Raw genomic sequence first — 21,976 nt, 5'->3', positions numbered from 1 at the left:
AAGAAATACCTTGCAGACTAAAAGAGGTGCAAGTTTATCATCTTTATTCATGCAAGATAAAATCCCCACACTTAGAAGCTGAGGAGGAAGAGGAAAGGAATGCTTCACCAAGAGATTACTGCAGGCGCGAGGATGATCCAGACTTGGGTCTGTGAGCCGCTCTTGCCTGAATGCAAAAACAGACCTTTCCTGACCTGATGGTCTCTTGGAATGGAAATGGCGATGATGGATCGCTGGATCACAACTGCCCTCCATCCCCAAAGCAATTCTATTGCAGGCTTCTCAATAGCCTGGTTTAAAATAAGGTTCAACTTTTTAAAAATTGCTCACAATTTCCCTTGTAAGGAAGAGATGCAATGGCATTAGTTTCACACATACTTTTCTTCTTTCTTTTGAAGTGTCTCACATCCATCTTTAGATATATGCCTCTTCAAGTTCTTTCTGTTGTTCTCTGTTGTTTGCTTCTTGCATCAACATAGTTTTAGATTGTTCATCCATCACATAGGTGGTTGTCCCCTTGGTCTTTTGAAATAGTATGGTCTCAATTTGACACAACTTTAATCAATTGGCCTAAAGGAAGAAGGGCCCATTCCAATCTGCAGTTAGGCCAGTTAAAGCTCTTTCATAATACAGTAGGATAAAAGAATCTAATCTAAATAAAAACAAAAAGAGAAAAGAAAACACCAAAGGAAAACTTAAAAAGAGGAAAAAAGAGAAGAACAAAAATAAAAAGGACTTCTGATTTTCCATCAGTTACATAAAAATAAATTATTCAAAATATTCACTCTAGAATGACACCCAACTGATCTACTTTCTGTTAGACAATATTTTCCCAATCTTCCAATCCAAATAGATTAATTCATTTTGGTTTTTTCCACAAAAAGTTCAAAAGGGGTTCTCTAATTATTATTATTAATAATAAATGTAAGCAATAATTTTTCTCTAATCAAACATATCAACTTTATCTCCAGTAACTTCAACATATTAAACAATAATAAGTCTTTCTGTCTTAGTCCACACAAGATTCTTTCTGCTGTGATTATACAGTATATTAACTATTCCATAGTTCTTTACTTATTATGCGTTTCTTAATTCGCACCTAGTTCCATATCTTCCGTTCCCATTTCCTGTTGTATGTGCTGTGGTGTTCCATCTTGATTTTTTTTTTAAATTCCTTTTCCATTTATGCTTCTTCCATTCTTTTCCCAAGGAAAACACTAAAGTTGTAAACAGAGTCCTTTCTCTCTCTCAACTCTATCTCAGCCAGCTCAGGATGTCTTCTCATCTATCCATCCATTTGGCTGTTTCAAATACCTGTATGGAGGACTTCTCCATTTCACCATCTGTTGCATCCATTTCACCCTCCTGTTCTGACGATCCTTCATCCATATTTTTCTCTGAAGTCCCTGTGTCTTCTTTAATGCCACTTTCCATTTCATCCTTCTCTGGTCTGCTTTCATTCACCAATCTCAGCTCTAATCACTTTTATTTACTCATCAGACAATTGCTGAAGGACACCAACAGCCAATGGAGTGTCCAGCAATTTATCTGCCATACTGAATGTTCTTGATATTAACAATTCAGGCTCCCCTTTAAGATCTTCACAGTCTCCTGTCTTCAACCCCCTGTCATGACCTTAAGATCTTTGTAACATTATCTGCTATCAAACCACGTTCCCACAAAGGAAATAAGAAATAGCAAAGAAGTAGTTTTGATTTCAAGGCAACACTTTCACTGAGAAAACAAATTTAAAGAAAATAAAAATTATTAGCATTCAAAACACCCTTGATCGTTTAAAACTTACTTGGTTCAAACGGAGCATGCTTTTTGTTCTGGCTTCAGCCCTTTAATGATAAACTTTTCTTAAAGCCAGAAAGTAGCTCATACAACAGTTGTAAATTTCAACCGGCAGACAGAGAAACCTCTCTCAGGCAGGATCTAGACACATCAAAAAGGCGATTCAGTTAAACTTGTTGTAAACTTCGTGCAGGGAAATCTTGTTGGCAAAAGATGGGACTCCACAGCGCCATGTGGTGTCACAGTGTTATAACACATATAAAGCACTTTATCTTTATGAATGTAGCTGAGTCCTCAGTTGTAAATTATAAACTTCTCAAAGATAATTAGAGAAATGGAGGCTTTTGCAGACCCTTTGCCCTTCAGTGCTGTTACATGGCTTTTGGGCATAATGTTTATTCCTGCGCTTTAAGTCGCTCACCCCCATCTAGGTTCCCAGGAATTGACTGCTTCTCAGTCTCTCAGTTTAGAAAATGGCTTTTTCAGAGTGTCAGAGGTTATTTCCCTGTTTCTGTTGGCAACCTGCCAGGCGTGCCAAGATGAACAAAATAATGTTGGGGCCCAGGTAAGCCCCTTCCCACATAATTGATCACGTGACACAGTCCATACACCATTTGAATGGGAATGCCCCACCCGCCCCTAGGAGTTGTCTCCTTTGCAGCCTGCTGACAGAAGATGTTCAGTCCACCATATTCCTCCCCTGGAAGTCAAGGCCTAATAACCTCAGTAAATTTTCCATCTCTCTCTCTCTCTCTCTCTCTCACACACACACACACACACACACACACACACACTTCCGTGGTGATCTCATGCACATTCTGGAAAGCCAAGAGGGCCCCTGTTCATCTACCTGTGGACAGATATGCCATACAACTCAACTATTTTTCAGCCCTAGCTCCCAAACTGACTATAACTGCCCTGTTCCCACCACCACAGCTGTGTGGCTTAAATTGTGGTGCCCACATGGACCTCAACTCCCGTTGGCTCCAACCAGCATGGCTGATGGTCAAGGACTATATGGGAGTAGTAGTCTAGCCATGTTGACCTCCCCTGACTTAGATTTTCCTATTAACCACAAGAATGGAGAATGGCCCAACTGTCCAGTGATAGACAGCTAAACTAATTGATGTGTTGCAATGGCTAGGCACCAACTAGGAGGCTTTATAGCTGCCCCTGGTGCCTCATTCTTTCCTGGCGCATCACAACGGCTGTACTCAAGAGTAGGTTTCATTCTGGCTTCTTCTGAAGCAGGACTAGAAGGATGGCCTCATGCTATCATTAAATTGGCAGTGTTCCACCATTTTTGCTCCTGGCAGCGACATTACAGTTTCTACAGCTGGAAGGGGACATACCAGTCAGCATGTTGGATTCCCTGGATTTGTCACATCCCTGAGTGGGGCACCTTCCTGGATAGTAAGTTCAGAGGGGTTTTCAGTTTCCACTGACTCCTCTTGAGCCGCTTATGTGCTAAGAACCAGCAATGGGATCTTCCTTCCCTGAGGAGGCCTTGTCTGATTCTGGCTCTGCTGCAAGAAGCTGTTGGGGCGTGACACTGCATACCTTCCTGAGCTAATCTTCCCATTGAATGTTCCAGCCCAAAGACTCATAACAAGAACAGAGTTTGGCCATTTGATATTCCACTGGTGTGTCAGGGCCCATAAATGAGCCCTGGATTGTACAAGCAACATCACCACTGGTGTGTGTGTGTGTGTGTGTGTGTGTGTGTGTAATGTTCATTTATTTATTTTTAAGAGGGCAATGGAGGAAGAGAGAAAGGAGAGAAAGATAGACATAAAGAGTAACTCAGTCTCCTGTTGCACATTAGGATTATAAAATTAGGAAGACCAGTGGTCTGCCTCAAGGCTTCTGCAAGTATGAGGCTGGCCTCCCTAAGAAGACCCTATAAGCCTTTTCTCTGAGGATGCCCATTGTGTTGAAATGGATTGAATGTTTGAAATAGAGACCTGAGCTTAGGAAGCTCACTGGGAACATTGGAAGCTGCCTTACACTGAGTCAAGTCATGGATCCATATGCTCAATATTGTCTATCCTGACTGGCAGTAGCTGTCCTGGGTTTCAGACAGGGGTCTCTCTCCCAGTCCTAATCAGATGTACTTGGACTGATCCAAGAGGGCTGGGCTTATGCTTCCACTAGCAGAGAGCCTTAGAATGAGCATACTCGTGAATGGCCACCAGAGTCTGGGTCATGAGAGCCAATGGGAAATTGCACACTCACCAGTTTGTGGACCACTAGCCAGTAATAGCTTCTACCAAATGTGATATTCAGGCTGTTAATAAGTTTTGCTTAGTGAGCGTTTGTGTCATTATTCCAAAAGCTGAATCTCATGGTGCAGCAACGGAGAGGTATCCAATCGTCTGCTCCTGTGCTGTGCCTACTCTAGATTAGGCCAAGTGTTTCCAGGGTGCTGGTAAAGTCTGAGGGTGTTAGACTTGGAAGACAGCAGCAGTTCTCTAAAAACCTATGAATAGCTTTCTGGATCAGGCCAATGGCCCATCTAGTCCAGCATCCTGTTCTCACAGTTACCAACCAAATGCCCCAAGGGGAAGCCCCCAAGCAGGACCCAAGTGCAAAAGCACTCTCCCTTCCTGAGGTTTCCAGCAACTGGTATTTAGGAACTTACAACATAGCCATCATGCTTACCTGGTAGCAGAAAGATTTCTATGCAACAGGTCAGAACCAGGTTATTCAGGACCTAGGATAGCTCCCAGGGGGTAACAGGTGTTGCTCCAGCAAAGGTCAGAACCCAGGTCTTGTCTAGTTTTGTCGTTCTTGGCTGGCCACATACTGTAACCAATAGACTATCCCTTCCTGAAACCATTTGTTAACAAAAAGAAATAACTCCTGCGAACTTCATGGTCAGCAGGAAAACTGGGGATTTCCCTGGAGGACTCAAATAATATTAAACCAATTTGACCTTTGTGGAATAATAAGGTATTCTGCTCTCACACTTTGCTGAATTTAGGGATGACAGGCCGATCCAGGGAAAGTAGCCGTTGGCGGTAGCTGGTATTCAGGGCAAGATGTTAACTGTCAAACCCTGAGATCAACCCTCAGGCATCTGAATTAATGTTGGAAGGCTTTAGACCTAATGGGGGAAGGAGGGAGAAAATATCTAAGAGGAGGGAAAAGGGTAAGTGGACAGCACTATCAAAGAAGCTTCTAACTTTCACCTGCTTAGAATGGAGAGCTCCCTGGACCTCCACCCCAAGAACGTAGTTATGTGTCTCTTGGATATTAAGGATTTATAGGTTTAGAGTGTAGGTCAATATATGTCAGAAATCTTTTCCTTTTTTTTCTAAAGGAGGCAAAGATATTGGGTTAGGAAAGCTTCACATGTGAATGCATGTGAATTTTAGAAGTTTTGCATCCCAAGAACATTGTTGTATGGTTCTTGGATTATCAAGGATTTATGGGTTTAGAGTGGAGGTCAAGAAGTGTCAGGTTGCTTCTTTGCTTTCTCCTTCTTTTGCAGGAAAATATATTAGGGTAAAGCCAGTGGGGTGTAATGGTTAAAGCAACAGACAGGGACCCAGAGGAGACCCATTGGCTGACCTTGGGCCAGTTACTACCTCTCAGCCTAACCTACCTCACAGGGTTATTGTGGGGATTAATCCTCCCCCCCCCCAATCAATTTTCAAGATGTAGTGATGACCACCAATGTGGATGACTTTTTAAGTGGATTAGACAAATTAATGGAGGATTAAGCTATCAGTGGCTACTGGCTACAATGACTAGTATGTTCTCCCTCAATTGCTGGAGGCAGTATGCCTCTCAATGAAGGATGCTGGCAATCCCAAGCAGGGAGAGCACAGTTATGCTCAGGTTCTGCCTTTCGACTTCCCATAATAGGCACCTGCTTGGCCACTGTGAGAAATGAATGCTGGACTATGTGGGCCTGTGGGACCTGATCCAGCAGCCAGGCTCTTCTTTCTGATCTTACATAGTCTTGAACATCTGGAGGGCACCAGGACAAAACAAGCTGCTCTGGAAGGTTGGTTTTTTCCCCCTGGCCAATTTTGTTGCCACTTTATATTTGTTCAGGGACGTGGGTGGCGCTGTGGGTAAAACCTCAGTGCCTGGGGCTTGCCGATCGCATGGTCGGCGGTTCGAATTCCCGTGGCGGGGTGAGCTCCCGTCTTTCGGTCCCAGCTCCTGCTCACCTAGCAGTTCGAAAGCATGTCAAAGTGCAAGTAGATAAATAGGGACCGCTTTATAGCGGGAAGGTAAACGGCATTTCCGTGTGCTGCGCTGGTGCTGGCTCGCCAGAGCAGCTTCATTACGCTGGCTCCCGGCCTCTTAAGTGAGATGGGCGCACAACCCTAGAGTCGGACACGACTGGCCCGTACGGGCAGGGGTACCTTTACCTTTATATTTGTTCAGGTCACACAACTGAGGTCCCTCCCATTTCTGCAGGGCATTCGCAACTTGACAGGTAGCCCTGTTTGTTTATCCGAGTATTTTATGCTTCTTCTTCTTATTTACAGTGGGTTCTGTTTTAACTTTTTTAGCCTCCTATTTCATCCTTATTATTAGCCACTCAGTGCTCTGTCTGAGGAAGAAAAAGAGAAAGGAATTGATTAATTAATTAATTAATTAATAGAAGGAGCATACAGAGATAATAGATCTAGGTAGCTGGCTTATAGAGTAAAGAGAATTTGGCAAGAGCTTAAGTGGCATCCTTCAGAAATTATTGTTGTTACTACATTTATTTATATTCCACTTTTCCTTCAGGGAGCTCAAGGTACATGCTTCTACTCCCTCCCTATTTTATCCACACAACAACCCTGTTGGGCAGGTTAGAGGAAGTGACTTCATAGCTGAGTGGGGAATTTGAACCCTGGTCTTCAGGGTCCTAGTCCAATAACCCAGGAGTAGGGAATCTCCAGGCTGCAGGCCTCATTGGGACTTGCAGAGGTCCCAGTTTGGCCGAGGCCATTTTCCCAAAACCCATGCCCACCTGCCCCACACATGACATCATTTGTGGCATCAGGTGAGGGGCAGGTGGAGACATGGCATCTAGTCAGAAGGTTTACAGTCACTGCCAATCAGCTGATTGGTGGGGAGGGCAAGCCTGCTGGGATTGGCTGCACTACAGGTGCTGGCTTCATGCTCCCTGGGAGCTGCAGCCAATCCCAATTGGCTTGCTTTCACTACAAGTGAGCTGAGTGGGCAGCTTCTTTGCATGGTAAAAATCAAGCATCTTGGGGATTCCCACAAGCCAGGATCCTATTCTTCAGTTTGGCTCATCTCCTGTGCACACACTCCCTTATGATCACCCCTGATGAATACTCTCTTTTTATTTTTTTAACCAAACATTGCCAGCCATTGGGCCCTTTCCACTAGAAATCTACCTTTGGACTTCTCCAAAGACCAAAAACCTCTGTCTGTAGAGATTCCCTTACACACACAACCCCTCTAGCTCCAAGACAGAGGCTGAAGACTCGCACACATTTAGGATGAAAGAGAACTGATGGTTTGCAATTCTCATGCATCATAATCCCCTTAAAGCAGGCGGATTGATGACTTCATCAGAAGGATTGTGAACTCAACTTTGCTAGCTAGTGGTACACTTGAGGCTGAGAGATCTAGGGCTAGCTTTTTAGTCTTACCCTAATGGCAATTACAGAGACTAGCCAATTTTCCCGACAACCTCAAGGAAGCCCCATGTGAGAAGATCTACCATACATTACTGCCTCCTCATTTGTTTTAATCACAGGGAAATAGAAGTGATGTAGATTTCATCTCTTCTTCATCCTGGCCTTTTGAAAACCTGCTAAGATGTTTTCTTTAATGCAGCTGTTCTAAGTAGTGCAGTTCTCCAAATTCTCAAAAGATTTGTTCCCCTCTGAAAGTGGATTCTAGGGTTTTTATGTTTCTGTTTTATTTGGGGTACTATCTCATTTCTTTAGCAACCCTTACAACAGCCTTTTAAGGTAGGCTAGTATTTATTTATTTATTTTGTGGACGGCAGGGCGAGGGGGAGAGTGGGAGGGAAGAAGAAGAAATTTGATTTGGTTCACATTTAAAGTTGCACCTATGAATCTGCACTTTCCAAAACATGACTGTTCTTCAAAACGTACACTTCTCTTAATTTTTACAATTGTCTAGCCAAGTAATGTGCACAAAAATGATTACATTTGGGAAATGTGTGCATGAACAAATACGTATATTAGTGAAACTAACATAAGAAAACGAATTCTATTGACTGATGGGAAGCCTTCAAGCAGGACCTTAATGCTAAAAGGAGACCTTGTTTCCACAAGTAAGGAGACTATCACTAAAAAGTGTCTAGTCACCTGCCATCTTATCACATGATCCTGTGTGCTGGTGAAGCATCGTGTCCAAGAGTGTGAGTTGTATCCCCGGGTTTGACTCTCACCCCAGGAATTCCTGGGTTCAGATCTCATTCCAGTCACCAACGCAAGCCTAGTCTTCTGGGTTCAGTTCCTTGTCCCCTTGTACAGTGTGGGGATAAAAAATAAATGCTAGCCTACCTCAGAAGTCTGTTGTAAGGATTACTAATGCAAATTTGTTATAATGCAATTGAACCCTTGGCAGTTTGCTCCACTGATGATGATGATGATTCCGAAATAGCAAGCTATTTCTAGGCTGTGATCAGGGACAGATTAAGATATGTTGAGGACTGACCCAGCCCTCACTAGTGTGGTTTGACACCTTATGGGTACCTGGTCTGATGAAAATTTGATACAGGTATTTCTGCACAGGTTTATAAACACAGTATGACAAGTATATAACCACTAAGAATATTTTTGTCATATCAGAACGCTAATGACTGCTTTAGGGTCTGTTTTCCCATTTCCTTTATTTTTTAACTAGCTATATAAAACTTGATATTTAGTCATTTATGTGTGTGTGTATAGGCTTCTCACAATCCAAGGCCCTAAACTGTAGCTCACTTAGCCTGTGTATAAATTCATCACTTCCTCTGATATCTAGCCAGGTAAGGCTCAAGCAAATTCTAGTAACTCCAAAGCAAGGGCTTTAGTTAGAACATTGGTCTCTTCTTTGCTTTCATCAGTCTGGGGAACATACCGAGTATGAAAAGATCTCGCAGACCATCTCTCCACCCCACCCCCTCTACCTTGACTACTGGCTCGGCATAACATTAGCCATGTCCAACGATCCCACCTAATTCACCTTCACTTTTATCAATGTAGGGTGCTTAGCTAGGACCCTTAATTAACTCTCCTGTGCTTTCATTTCCATGATGTCAATTTCCAGCATGTTCTCCCCAAATCTCTCCATCCAGTTGCAGACAACATTGTTGTAAAGATGCTGTCAGAGCGTTTGAACAGGTTGGACTGCCACATCCGAGGCTGGGTGCTCCACGGATTCCCTCGGGATGAGGACCAGGCAAAGCTGATGCAGCGTGCAAATATTAATCCAAACAGGTAACAAAGAAACTTTTCTTCAGGGACATTCTGTGTGTGAGTAACTCAGAGGCAGATCAGTGATCTTTCCTTCACAGCCTGCCCTGAGGCAGTGGTGGGTATTTGTGCTCCCATAAGAACATAAGAAGAGTCTGCTGGTTCAGGCCAGTGACCCATCTAGTCCACCATCCTGTTTCTTACAGTGGCCAACCAGATGCCTGTAGGAAACCTGTAAGCAGGACCTGAGCACAAATGCAACCTGTCCTCCTGTGGTTTCCAGCAGCTGGTATTCAGAGACATAATGCCTCTGACAGTGGAGGCAGAGATTAGCCATCATTAGCCACCTCCTCCATGGTCTAATCCTCTTCTAAACACACCTAGGTTGTTGAGCATCACTACTTCTTGCCCTGAATCTTCCCTCCTGCCCTGCCCCCAAATCTGTGTGTGAATATCCTCTGTTATCCCTGCACTTCTTCCCTGCCCATGACAACCCTCCATAAGCCATGGCCCTCCAGAGACCACACTGCTCCCCAGCAATGCTCTGTCTCTGAACTGTGACCATGGCTCTCGCTTACCTGTGTGGAGGATGGAGATGTGGGGTGGTGCTGGTGGGGTGGAAGCCTCTGGATTTTGATTGGCTGGAATGTCAACCATGGTACAGAATGTATGAGCGGCAACTGTTTATCTGTCTGCTTTCACCTGTGGCCCCACCAATCACTGGCATGTGGCCCCTGGGAGCTTGCCCATGAAGGAATGTAGACTGAAAAAGGCACCCAGGCCATTCTCCAAGCTGTCATTCCTGTATAGACCTGTGAAGCCTCAGGAGAATAAGCTTTGCATGTGCAGAAATGGGACATCCAGACCATTAAATTAGAGCAGTCTGGATGTGCCTCTAGTTGTAGGGGGCACCTTTTGCCACAGGTAGGGATTATTGATGTGAATGCACTGGTGTAATGCTGTGGGGTCAGTGGGGGCAGGGATTTCAAAGGCCTGTTACTATTTCCAGAGCATGATCCCTGCCTCTAGCATCCTAGAGCCACCCCATTAGCCACTGTAAGCTCCAAAACTAAGCATTTAAGTGTTCTGAAAATACAAAGTGCTTAAGTATCCAGAGAGTGGAGTGCAAGGTTTGTTACATAGACTAGAACTTCAAGGGAAACAGATCTTAAGCCACTCTGGAAGAAAATAATCTGAGCACACCAAATCATTTGGCTATGTACGTTCGCAGAAAATAGCAGATCTGGCTGAAAAGCAGCACATGGAAGCCTACATTTGTTGTTGCAATGCATCTGTAATTACTGTTGTGCAGTTATAAGATTATTTCATCATCTCAGAAGGTTGTATAATCTTAGAAGGGGGCGTGGCTACAACTCCCACAAAAGGTCCCTTCACTTCTGAATTTGCCACTACACTCCTGCATGAGTGTGGAAATTCCTGAGTATGATGGGAGGGGTGTATGTGTTTTATTAGGGGACGGAGAAACTGATTTGATTCTGAGACTGATGCCTTCCACATACACACACAAAGCTGTTGACAAGCACTGGGCGAGAGAGAAACAATCGGTGGAAGCACAGCTAGCGGTCTGGTGGAAGCTGGGCTGTAAATCAGTTGCTTCTGGCACAGGTTATAAAACACACTGTCTGCAATGGAGTGTGATTTCAGCGGGGGAGGGGCTGCGGGAAACCCAGATAGAATTAGTGCTTGGAAATCAATCTGGGAATGGAAGTGGAAAGGTATAAATCACAGCCTGAACCAATTGCATCTCCCCTTCTGCCTCCTCATTTTTAGGTGGGCTCAGGTTGATGAAATTAGATTAAAATAAATTTACATATATATCAAGTTTTATTATTAAAACCCCGTCACATCAGTAAACAAAGTTATTGGTGGAAAGGTCCGTTACTCTGTGCTGGGAACTCCGAGTAGACCTCTCTGGTTGATCAAAAGGCAGAATTATTGTCGGGACATAAACTTGTGAGTCTGTTTCTTAGAAGTAATAAATGGTTTAGTGTTCAACTACGATGTTTTATCTGACTTCCATCTCATAAACCTGGTGCAAATAATACTGAATTATATACCTTTGAGCAGTATCAGTCTCTTGGCTCTCCCGTCTTATGGAAGAGTAGAGGAAAGAAACTCAGTAATTGATGGCAGGGAAGAATGAAAAATCAAGTTATTTGAAAGGGTGGGGAGGAACCCCCCCACCCCCCAAACTACAAGGAGCAAATTGGACTATAAAGTTCCTTAATATGTAATAATAAAAAAGAGAGATCTCTTGCAACCTCAGGAACAGCACCCAGAGATCTGCCCTTAAAGCAAAGAAGGAAATAATGTATTTCACACTGCCAACAGAGAAGGTATTAAATTTTGTTTAAATCAGCGTTGGCCCCCAAAGCAAGATGAACAACGGCAGGCTCACAAAGGACATTCAGGCAACCCACATTTTCCACGGGGGTTACATTCCAGGTCATTGTGCACCTCGGTGGAGCATGCATAAGCCCTCCCTTGCCCCCATTATGCCCTGTTATGCCCTGTCACATCCTCCTTCTGGTCCGAAAACAGCTCGCGCATATATTGTCACTCGTTTTTGAACATGCACAAAACAGGAGTTGGCTGTACTGACAGACAATCAGGGAAGTACTTCTTCACACAGCAATGTAATTTTTAAATTATGGAATTCACTGCAATACCTGGTGATGGCCACCTGCCCCAAGGGCTTATAACAACGATTATATAGACACCTAGAGGATCAGTCTATCAAGCATAATAACAAAACGGAGCATCCCTATGAGGAAGTGCTATTCCACTGAATGGGACTGGAGGAGGAATGTGATTCAGTTTGCATTTTTTTTAATGATATTTATTGAAAGTTTAAAATTACAGAGAATAAAAAAGAGAGAAGGAGAAGGAGAAGAAGAAAAAGAAGGAAAAGAAAAGAAAAAAGATATATATATATATATAATCAGAAAAACAAGGAATTAATCAATACAAGTCAATAAAAAGAAAAATACAAAACACACAATACATCAAAACCAACAACAAAAAAAGGAAAAACAAAAAATTTAAAAACAAATCCAATATTCCCAAATCTTTATCTTTCGTTAACTTGTTTCATCAACCTCCTCACACCTCCCTTTTTTCGTCTTTTCTTCCTGGTCTCGAGTTTTGTCAGTCCTTTCTATCCCTTCCATCTAGTCCATTAACCTGGTGACCTTCTATCCGAGGCTCTTAAGTCTTTTCCATGTCCCTTCTGCAGGTCTTCTTCATGTTTATACCTGCACTTTACTTTATCTTCTGCTGATCTTATTCTTAATTTCCATCCTTTCTCACTGAGGGGTAGATCTCGGGGAGACTCCAACTTGACAATGTCTTTATCCCTTCTCGACAGGTCAGCCCATTCTCCATAGTCAGCACTGAAATCCAAAAGATATTTGATGGCATGTTTCAAAGTCCCTCCAAAGTTAAGGGCCCCCACAACTCCAAGCTCCCCCTGGCCCACAACCAGATCCCAAAAGTCAGAACATTCCTGCATAGGGGGATCCATCCAGCTTCCCATCTCCAAACCAAACAGTACTCCATCTCTCCCAATCTGACTTTCTCCAGGTTCAGTCGTCAGAAACAACAACTTATTTTCATGCAAGGCTGTGGCTCTCTCCATTTCTATTACTTGAGGTTCAGCAACAACCTCCTCCTTTGTCTTCTGCACAACTTGCCCTGTCAAATCAAATTCCTGAGATGGTTCCTGAGTAGTTCCTGAGTAGTTTCTATGTAGGTATTCACCGTTTGTCCAAAATTGCTAACTGCAACAGTCATCAAATCCATCTTTTCATTTAAAGTGCTTGTCTTGCAAAGAGCAAGCACTAAAACTTCTTCTAGACACATTCTTGCTCAAGGTCAATGTCAGGTTCCCACGATCTTTAATCTCTGCAGCTGTAAAATTCCCCAGATCGATTCCAGCAACAGTATCACAAGCTCCCTCTAGAGGAAACAATTTCTGTTTGTATCCGTCTTTTTGAAAGCAGCTCCAGCAACAAAAATACTTTCGTTTTCCAGATATTTTATTCCTTTTTATATGCAGAAGGAAACATTGGAATCAATATGTTTCTCTTTTTTAACTATCTGTCAAAAAGCGTTTTATTTACAGTCAATGAACTTCCCCAAAGCGTCTGTCTCTGACACCCCGTTCCCAGGTTCAAGACGGTGGAAATTTATCTTTCTTTACTCTCTCTCCTGCAGGTTTAAACAATCTAAGATTTCTCCCCTCTTCTCCTGCTTCCAAGGGGGGTTTGGTGTTCTTAGCTGATGAAAATTTAGTCCTTTACAAACGACTTTCCAGACTTTAGCTTGCAATGTCTTTGCTTCAATCTATTTACAAAAGCGGAAGGTGGACTTCCTGTTTAGACCTTCCCGCTTCAGTGCCAAATTAATTCAACTTTTAAAACTCCAATTCTTCACTTTACTCACGGGTAGTTACTTTTAAATCCAATTGTCCACAGGAAAAAGTCAGCGCTCTCCGGCAACAGCTGTGCGGCTTCACTCTGTGAAAGTAGCAATCAGTTTGAAGCACCGCGCCGCTCACCCCACGTCGCTCCGGAGCCCCAAAATGGGTTTCCCCGCGAGTAGGGGAGGCGCTCTTGGTGCCCGCCGAATCCCACGTTCCCAGGCTTCCTCCGCCTGGGATTTTTAAGGGGTCCCCGCCTTCGCCGCGGCGGCAAGACCCGATTCTCACGGAGCAGGTTCCTCTCGGTCAGAGGAACTCCGCCATTGCCGATGGCGCTAACCCGGAAATCCGTGATTCAGTTTGCATTTAAAGGCGGTCTTACCAAATTCTCACTTCCCGAAATGAAACTTGAACCTACACAGAGCTATCCTTCAGGATTCACTCTTCTCAAAATTTCCAAAGTGCAGTACTCTGGCCAGGTAATGTGTGCAGCTGCAGACATACTTTTGGAAGTGTGACCTGGTTTTTTGAAGTACATCTGCAGCTGGATCTGGCTTCAGTGGATGCTTCGATGTGGCAGTGGAGACCTTGGTCTAGTTGCTGTGATGGTGGCAGAGAGCCAGCAGAGGGAAGGTGCTGGGTGGCTGGGTGGGCAGATGGTGGCATCAGTTTGGGGCAGTCTGAGCCACATTTGTAGGTAGGGGGTGATGGCGGCAGGGCATGCCATGTGGCACACGCATTGTCAGGATGAGGCGCACATTGTTGGAAGGAGGCCTCGTCCATCCCCTCAACATTGCGGGGGCTTCGTCCCCTGCTACAAATATTGAGGGGGCTGGTGGCACTATGCTTGGATAGGAGATGAGTTTGGCTCATATAGAAAAGTGGCACTGCCACTAAAAAGCATCAAAGGGACCAGTGGAGAATGGCAGTGCAGCTAGTGAGGGACCCTTCCAAGCTCTTGGGGGCACTCAGAAAGTGCCCAAATGGGCTGGCAAAAGGCTCCAGGCCCAATTCCAATAAAATGTAATTTGTCTATACTTCTTTCTTAATATTTCACAGATTGAGCCAATATTAAAAGGCTCTGGTGGGTCTCTCTAATTGGATCACTCCCCTAACCCCCAGCATTTCTGCTTTGTTGGTAATATGTTCCACTTTCCCAAAACCAGATATAGGATGAGTGTTTTAAATTTTAAGTGGTGAGGGAAGAGTGGGAATTTAGATGATTCTTCCTGCATTTTTTCTTTTGGTCATTATTTAGGCCTTCATCTTCCAACATCTGATTTTCAGGTTGGATTAGGGATAATAAACAGCCTATTAATGGAGGCCTGAACTAGGAGATGGAGTTTGAACCAGCAGCAAAATTCAATGGCTGAGAGAGGTTAATAACTCTATTACTACCAGCTCTATTCTTTAGCCGTTTGAAGAGCTAGGTATTAGCCCTATCTTACTCCTCTATTAATTGAGCTAATAGAACCCCAGTGACCTTCACATGGTGCCATTATCTGTGAGTTTGCCAGACGTGGGCAGGAATACTTATAGCTGAATATGTATTCTGCGGATGCTCCCGTTTCAGTTGGAAGAAAGATTTTGGTTAAAGATCATCTAACTTCAAATCTTCTGTTCTTTCCTCCTCTTAACATTTACCTGCTGCTTTCCGTGGCCAATCGAAAAAATATTTTAAAAAAGTGGAGAGATGAAGGTACGTGACTTAATTAAGATCCCAACAAGTTAATGAGGGAAGTTTTTAGAGTCCAGAGTCAAAGGTGCTCGTGTGTATGTGAAAGAGAAAGAGAAAGAGAGAGAGAGAGATTATTTTTGATGGCTGGATTAATCAGCACTTGAATAAATCTTAAAAACTGGGCTCTTATCCCATGCTATACACTTGCTTTGCAAAATGGCACCACACAAAGATCAATGAAGAAAAGAAGATGAGAAATAATTAATTTTATAATTTACTGAGTTTGTAATCTGACCTTCCTCCTCAAGGATTGTAGGGTAGTTAATAGAGATACAATTTTTAAAGATGAAAATGAAATAAATTATAAAACAGATTTAAACATTCTAAAAACAGTTGCAATCAAAAGCATCTAAAAGCAGTTAGAGGTTTTTTTTAAAAAACATTGTAAAAGCAATTTCAGTTAAAAACATTCTTCCATCCTATGACCTCATGGTTTCCAGGATCAGTATTCTTCAGCCACTCAATCCCTAGCTAAATGGGAATGTTTTCACATTCTTCCTGAAAAGTTACTAATAATGGACACATGCACACCTCATTAGGGAAGGCATTCCACAATATATTATTATTATTATTATTATTATTATTATTATTATTATTATTATTATTATATTATTATTATTATTATTATTATTATTATTATTATCCTGCCTTTCTCCCCAGATGGGATTCAAGGCTGCATCCAATATTTAAAAAACAACCTTATAAAATACAAAGTAATAAAAAGAAACTACCGTAGTTAATAACAATAGTTAAAATACATGTGAATATATTTAGAGCCAGCTATTCAAATCCACTTTGTCCCAGTGATCAGCATCACCTGCACCTTAGTTTCCAAAGGCTGGTCTCAACAGGTAGGTCTTTGCCTGCCAGCAGAAGGAAAGCAAAGAGGCAACCAGTCTGACTGACCTCTTTTGGGAGAGAATCCCACAATATGAGAATAGCCACAGAAAGGGCTCCCTCTCTTATCTACTACTGAAAAAGAAAGAAACGAAACAAGAAGAATTTTTTCCTGATTGTTATTTTTCACCAACATCAAAGAAATCTCTCCACTTTACAGTTTTTCTTTTATTTAAGAAAGAGAGGATGTGGGTCTTCATACCCACAAAGGGTTGTTACGTGGCATTTGGGCATGGTGTTGACTCCTCAGCTTACCAGCTCGTTCTAGCCCCCTTCCAAGCTCCCAGGTGCAGACTCCAAAAAATGACCTTGATCAAAGCATTTGAGGTTCTATCTACCTGGATCACTCTTATCTCTAGAGTGGTTTATAATAGTCAGACCATCTGTCTGACTGTCATCAACTACCACATAATTATCTTCTGTCGGCAGAGAACTAACAAAGAGACAGTCATCTGCCATTCCTTCTCCCCAGAAGTCAAAAGATGCCCAGTTTTTCAAACTCTCAGGGGAAATGGTGGTTTTCTTGGGGGCGGGAGGGCAGTGGATCAAATCATCTCCCCAGATCTTCTGCTGGTCTTGCTGGAATGACAGTGGGGGACTAGACACTCTCCAAAACTGGCTGCCAGGATTATTCTCAGTTGTTGGATCTTTTTGCTCATCATGCCTGAGAGCTGATGTTTTCTGCCCACCAAGTCGGTAGCAGCATAGGGAGGTTCTGGCAGGTGTTTCTGCTGCCACTGCTACAGTAATCATCAAGCAAGCCGAGGACAATTCAGTGACTGGGACGTGGACCCTGTGGTTGCCTTGCAATTTACAACTCTGTTTTCATCTTTAGCAATAATGTGAAAGGCTAAGATCCAAAGCACTATTTGTAGTGTTCCTCCTGGACAGGCACTGAGTGTTTATGGGGAGGGCAGGGGGCTTCCCATTACAGCCCCTTGAGCCCCAAGAAAGCTGCTTCTGAAGGTCAGAGCATTATCCAATATTGCGGTTCAGAAAAGGACAACGAAAATGATTGAGAGGATCAAGTGACCCCCTGTGAAAGTTGCAGTGTTTAGGAGTTTTTAGTTTAGATAAAATGTAAGAAGTGACACAATAGAATTTTATAACCAGCATGGCCTGGAGAAAGTAGGTGGATAACAGTTTTTCGTAACACTAGAACTTGTGGATATCCAGGGAAGTTGAATGTTCAGGGCAGAAAAAAGGAGGGACTTATTCATGCAGTGCAAACTGTGGAACTGCCTCCTGCAGGAGGCAGTGATGGCCAACAACCTAGATTGCTTTAAAATAGGATTAGACAAGTTCATGGAGGAGGAAGAGGAGGAGAGGAGGGCTATCAAGGGCTATTAGCCATGATGGCTCTGCTCTGCTGCTGCAGTTTGAGGCAGCATTGCTTCTGAGTACCTGTTGTTGGAATCCACAGGAGGGGAGAGGGCTCTTGTGCTCCAATCCTGCTTGTGGGTTTCCCACAGGCATCTGGTTGGCTGCTGTGAGAACAGGATGCTAAATTAGAAGGACCAATGACCTGATCTAGCAGTCTCTTCTTATGTGCTCTGGGCTGCCAGCCAAAATGATCAGCCAGATTGGGTGGTGAGGGCCAGCTGCCCATTGAAGCAGAGGCCTAATGCCCCACTTGTACAACACTTGTACCGGCCCTGCAGGATGTGGAAATTGAAACCTGGAAAGCATTGGAAATTGGGTAAAGAAATATTAAATATATTATTCTCTGGCACCTTAGATTGAGAGAAACAATATAATGTGATAATAATTTCATATTTTAAATTAACAGCATCCTTTGGGGGTTTAAGACTAGACTGGGAAGGTCAGGGTCTTTTTCACACGTCATAGGACAGCGGCACATTGTAAATGAGAGAGGAAAAAGAAATATATGAGAGGGAAATGAAGCTGTCCTGTTATTTCTAAGCTGTTGACATTTGACTATTTATTTCCACTGTTTGTGCTTGTGCTGGAGGGCGGGGAGGGGAACTGATGAATATTATTATTCTGAGTAAATGTGGAAAGGTCGTTCTTGCTTCTTGAAGGGTTAAAACTTAGTTTAAGGAAGTCTGTTACTAGGTTTGCTATCTGCCTTTTGAGAGCTGTGTGGCAATTAACTTTTGAAGCAGCTACCTCAAAAATGTAAATTACCTTTGAACCTGGCTAGCTCCCAGGAACTTTGGGAATAAAAGCAGAAAGCCAGATTATGTTGGCTAAGTGGGAACCTTAACTCGGGGAAGTTCTTTTAGAACAGATGGGACTTTGCCTGGATAAGGCAGCTACTCGAGTTGTGAACTGGGAATCCTTTCTCTGGCTGTATGCAAGTGTTGTAAAATTAGGAACATAGGAAGCTGTCTTATGCAGAGTTAGGCCCTTGCGCTGTCAAACTCAATACACTTGCTGACAGCAGGTCAGTTGGGGATTGAAGCTGAGACCTTCTGCATTCAGAACATGTGCTATATCTTTGAGTCTTTAATCTTTAATCTGAAAATAAAATAAGACTTCAGTTCTCATGATTCTGAATAGGAGATGCTGAGGAGTGAACCTGGGAGCTTCTGCCTCCATGGCTGTTCCCTGTATGCTTCAAAGTTTGCAGACTAGCCTTTTTCAAAGAGACAGCGCTGTTACTATCCACAAATTGCACCATAATACATAATCAGCAGTAGGGCAGGCTCTTAACATTGGGTAGGAAGAAGGAGGTGAGCTGTTCCCCCCCCCCCCGCCCACACACACAAAGGCTGCCAAATGCTATTCCTTCTAGGTAGTCAGATAGCCGTTAATTAATAAAACTGTCAGATTAATTGTCCCGGTCTGGACATCCTTATCCATTCTGTAATTCTACCTTGCCAGCATCACTCCCTGCCCCCCCCCCCACTACTCTTTGCCCTATAGCTTCCAGCTCAATTAACTTAATGCTATGCAAATGAAAGGCTCTCCTCATCATTAGCTTCTAGCCTGTGAATGTTAATAGTATAATTGGGTCTTCAGCAAGGTAATTAGACACGATTTCTTCCATTAGTCTTACAAGGCCTAATTATTGTTGATAGGAGAGAGGGGACCAAGTCCCACAGCTGCCAGCAAAGCGGGGGCATCTGGGTTAAAGCAAATATAGACAAAACATTGACAAGGTAAAACAACCGTTGAGATCTATAGTGGGGGTCAGATAGGGGGGGGAGGGGGGAGAGCGAGACACTGTGCCACAAGCAATATAGTCATCACAGATGTTGCAAGAGCAATAGGACTTGGATACAGGGATCTCTGAAATCCCTAAGAATGAGCCAGGAAAGAGCAACGTTTTACCCACACGTTCTCTCCCTCTCCCTCACTTCTCTCCCCCTGCCCATGGGGCTGCCACCTCTGTTCACTCCACTTCCAACCCCACTTACCTTCCGACCTTTTTTCCACTCCCTTCCTCCACCCCTTCCCAACCCCTCCTCCCTTTATACTTCCCCTACTCCCTCACAATTTGTTCCAACCCCTTTCAAAAGGTGGGGGAGGCACCTCAGAAAGTTTAATGGGGGGCAGTTAAAAGAGGGGTTTGCCAAGCCTCTCTCTGAATCTTCTTCATTCTTTGGTTAAACAGCTTGCTTGGACCACCTGCCACCCATGCTGTTTCCTCACCTGCCTGCCTATTGTTCATGGCTATGCAAACCACATAATGACAACAGCCTTACACTTTTATGTATATAGGAAGATACACACACACACTACAGTACACACACACCACCACCACCATTATTTTGTGGTCCAGCTCCAGCAGTGGAGGCTTGCACATTGGAGTGGGGGGGCACTGCCCCACTAACCTCAGTCTGCACTCAGCTGGACCCCACTTGCTTGCCTTCTTACAACCAGCCCAGGGGGTGGCACTGCCCAGCAGCTTCCTCCTTCTCCTTAGTCTCAGTGTTGCCCCTTGGAGGACATAGCAAAGAGGAGGAGGGGTGACCAACTACCAGAACCCAACTTTTATATTCCAGTTACAAGGCTATAATAATAATAGTTGGGCTGTAGCCAACCATTTAGCTGGGGCTGATGAGAGTTCTAGTCCAAAACATCCGGAGGGCTCCATGTTGATGAAGGCTGCATTAACCTCTGTAACAGAAGCAGAAAAATCATAAGATAAGACGAGCGCTTCTGGATCAGACCAATAGACTGTCAAACAGTATCCTATTCTCACAGTGTCCAACCAGACGCCTGTGGGAAACCCTCAAGCTGCACCTGAGCAGAAGAGCTTTTTCCCAACCTGGAGTTTTGGGTAGCTGGTTCTCAGAAGCATTCCTCCCTCCAGCTGTGGAGGCAGAGCACAGTAGCTAGCAATAGCCTTATCCTCCAAGAAAATCAATTCCAGGCTTGGCTCTCGCTGTATCGCATTGTGTTTATGCAACCAGAGCGCCTCACAGCCACCCTCTCTGGCTGAGAAATATTCCTTGTCTGCGAACAAATTCTCCTGTAAGGGGTTCTGAAGCTGACTCGTATAAAGGGAGAGAAATGCCACATCAAGCTGAGGTTTGATGGAGCAAGAATTATGTTTTTTAATTCAGAGTTGTGTACAGAGTGCTCATAAAACCTTGATCATGATGGAGGGTTCAATAAACATTGGGGAGCCATAAATATTTCTCTGGGAAATGGCTTTGTGAAACATTTAGTTGTTGAGTAATAAGCAGATCAGAGGAAATCAGATGAGTGAGAGTCTCAGGGTACTAATCTTGATGGGTTATATATATGTTGCTGTAGTGATAGGAGGATTGAGAAAAAGGTTGTTTGTTTTTTAATATATATACAACCAAGGCAATGAGTTGCAGAGCTTTTTCCTAATGCCGCTGTACTGGCTGTGTTTGGACCCATCAAAATGGAGGGGTGTTGGCTTTCAGATAACTTTTGCTCTTGATTTTTGATCTGGGCAGTTCAGTGACCCATGAAAATTAAAATCTGACCAGACTTGAATTAGGCATTGTTGATGATGTTTTGCAAAATAAAGGCTGCAAACACGCTTTACACTTAAAGCACCCCCTACTTCTGGGAACCATAGTTTGCTAAGAGTGTTGGGAATTGTAGCTCCATGGGAGGTAAACTACACTTCCTGGGATTCTTGAGTAGAGAGGGTGTACTTTAAATGTATGGCGTATACATCTCCACTGAGGGCCTTTTTATCTAGAGATGTAATTAGGCATGTACAATGATGAGGAGCGTGAATTGGCCATCGTGCATATGTACATAGCGATGTAAGGAGACAGCATTTACCAACCTATCTTGACTTTGCACCAACCAGTGCTGTTTTTGTTCTGCTGCACTTTAGCCTCCGCTTTAACTGATGTTATTTGTCCCCAATACACGCTGTGGTTGTAGCTTAACGAGTTACATAATGAACTTCCATGTATTTCAGTGGAAAGGAAACGTCAAAAACAATACAGTAAGCAGCATGATTGTCTACCTATCATTTGCAGACTTAAAAAAAATTGCCAATACCACTCGTACTCACTTGCCTGATTTCTGTTCCTGACCTTGTATGAATGTGCAAATCGTAGGAATTTTCACTCCCATTTCTGTTTCTGACGCAATTCTCAGACATTCCTCCCCCAGCACTGTATTAAAGGCTTCTGGGCATGCAGTCCTGGTGGGGGGTAGAGAGGGGCTGAAATATTCTTGGCATAAGGAACCTCAGGCCTGGGAACTACCGTAAATACAGCCCTCTAGGAGTCC

At 43.5% G+C, this 21,976-nt stretch overlaps 1 protein-coding gene and 2 long non-coding RNA genes across 8 annotated transcripts in view; 1 reads left to right on the top strand and 2 right to left on the bottom strand.

Annotated features, from left to right (window-relative positions):
- The window catches only part of AK8 (adenylate kinase 8), a 111,879-nt gene that overhangs the window by 69,331 nt on the left and 20,572 nt on the right, over positions 1-21,976 (top strand). For all 5 annotated transcript variants that reach the window (XM_082207847.1, XM_082207850.1, XM_082207849.1 and 2 more), the window contains one exon: positions 9,089-9,230. In XM_082207847.1, coding sequence (XP_082063973.1) covers positions 9,089-9,230 — 142 coding nt within the window. The remainder of the gene's footprint in view (positions 1-9,088; positions 9,231-21,976) is intronic.
- LOC309523780 lies at positions 28-1,927 on the bottom strand. Of its 2 annotated transcripts, XR_014215615.1 has the most exons (3): positions 1,805-1,927; positions 379-652; positions 28-290 (listed from the first exon to the last, which is right to left on the bottom strand). It is a non-coding gene; the product is annotated as an uncharacterized lncRNA (long non-coding RNA). The 2 variants fall into 2 exon arrangements; XR_014215614.1 differs by having other exon boundaries at positions 28-652.
- LOC309523777 lies at positions 5,641-7,745 on the bottom strand. The gene is made up of 3 exons (XR_014215610.1): positions 7,170-7,745; positions 6,183-6,367; positions 5,641-5,843 (listed from the first exon to the last, which is right to left on the bottom strand). It is a non-coding gene; the product is annotated as an uncharacterized lncRNA (long non-coding RNA).

Source organism: Podarcis vaucheri (genome assembly GCF_965113315.1).
Source record: "Podarcis vaucheri genome assembly, chromosome: Z".
In the NCBI taxonomy this organism is placed as follows: Eukaryota; Metazoa; Chordata; class Lepidosauria; order Squamata; family Lacertidae; genus Podarcis; species Podarcis vaucheri.
This window is presented reverse-complemented; position numbering and strand designations above follow the sequence as displayed.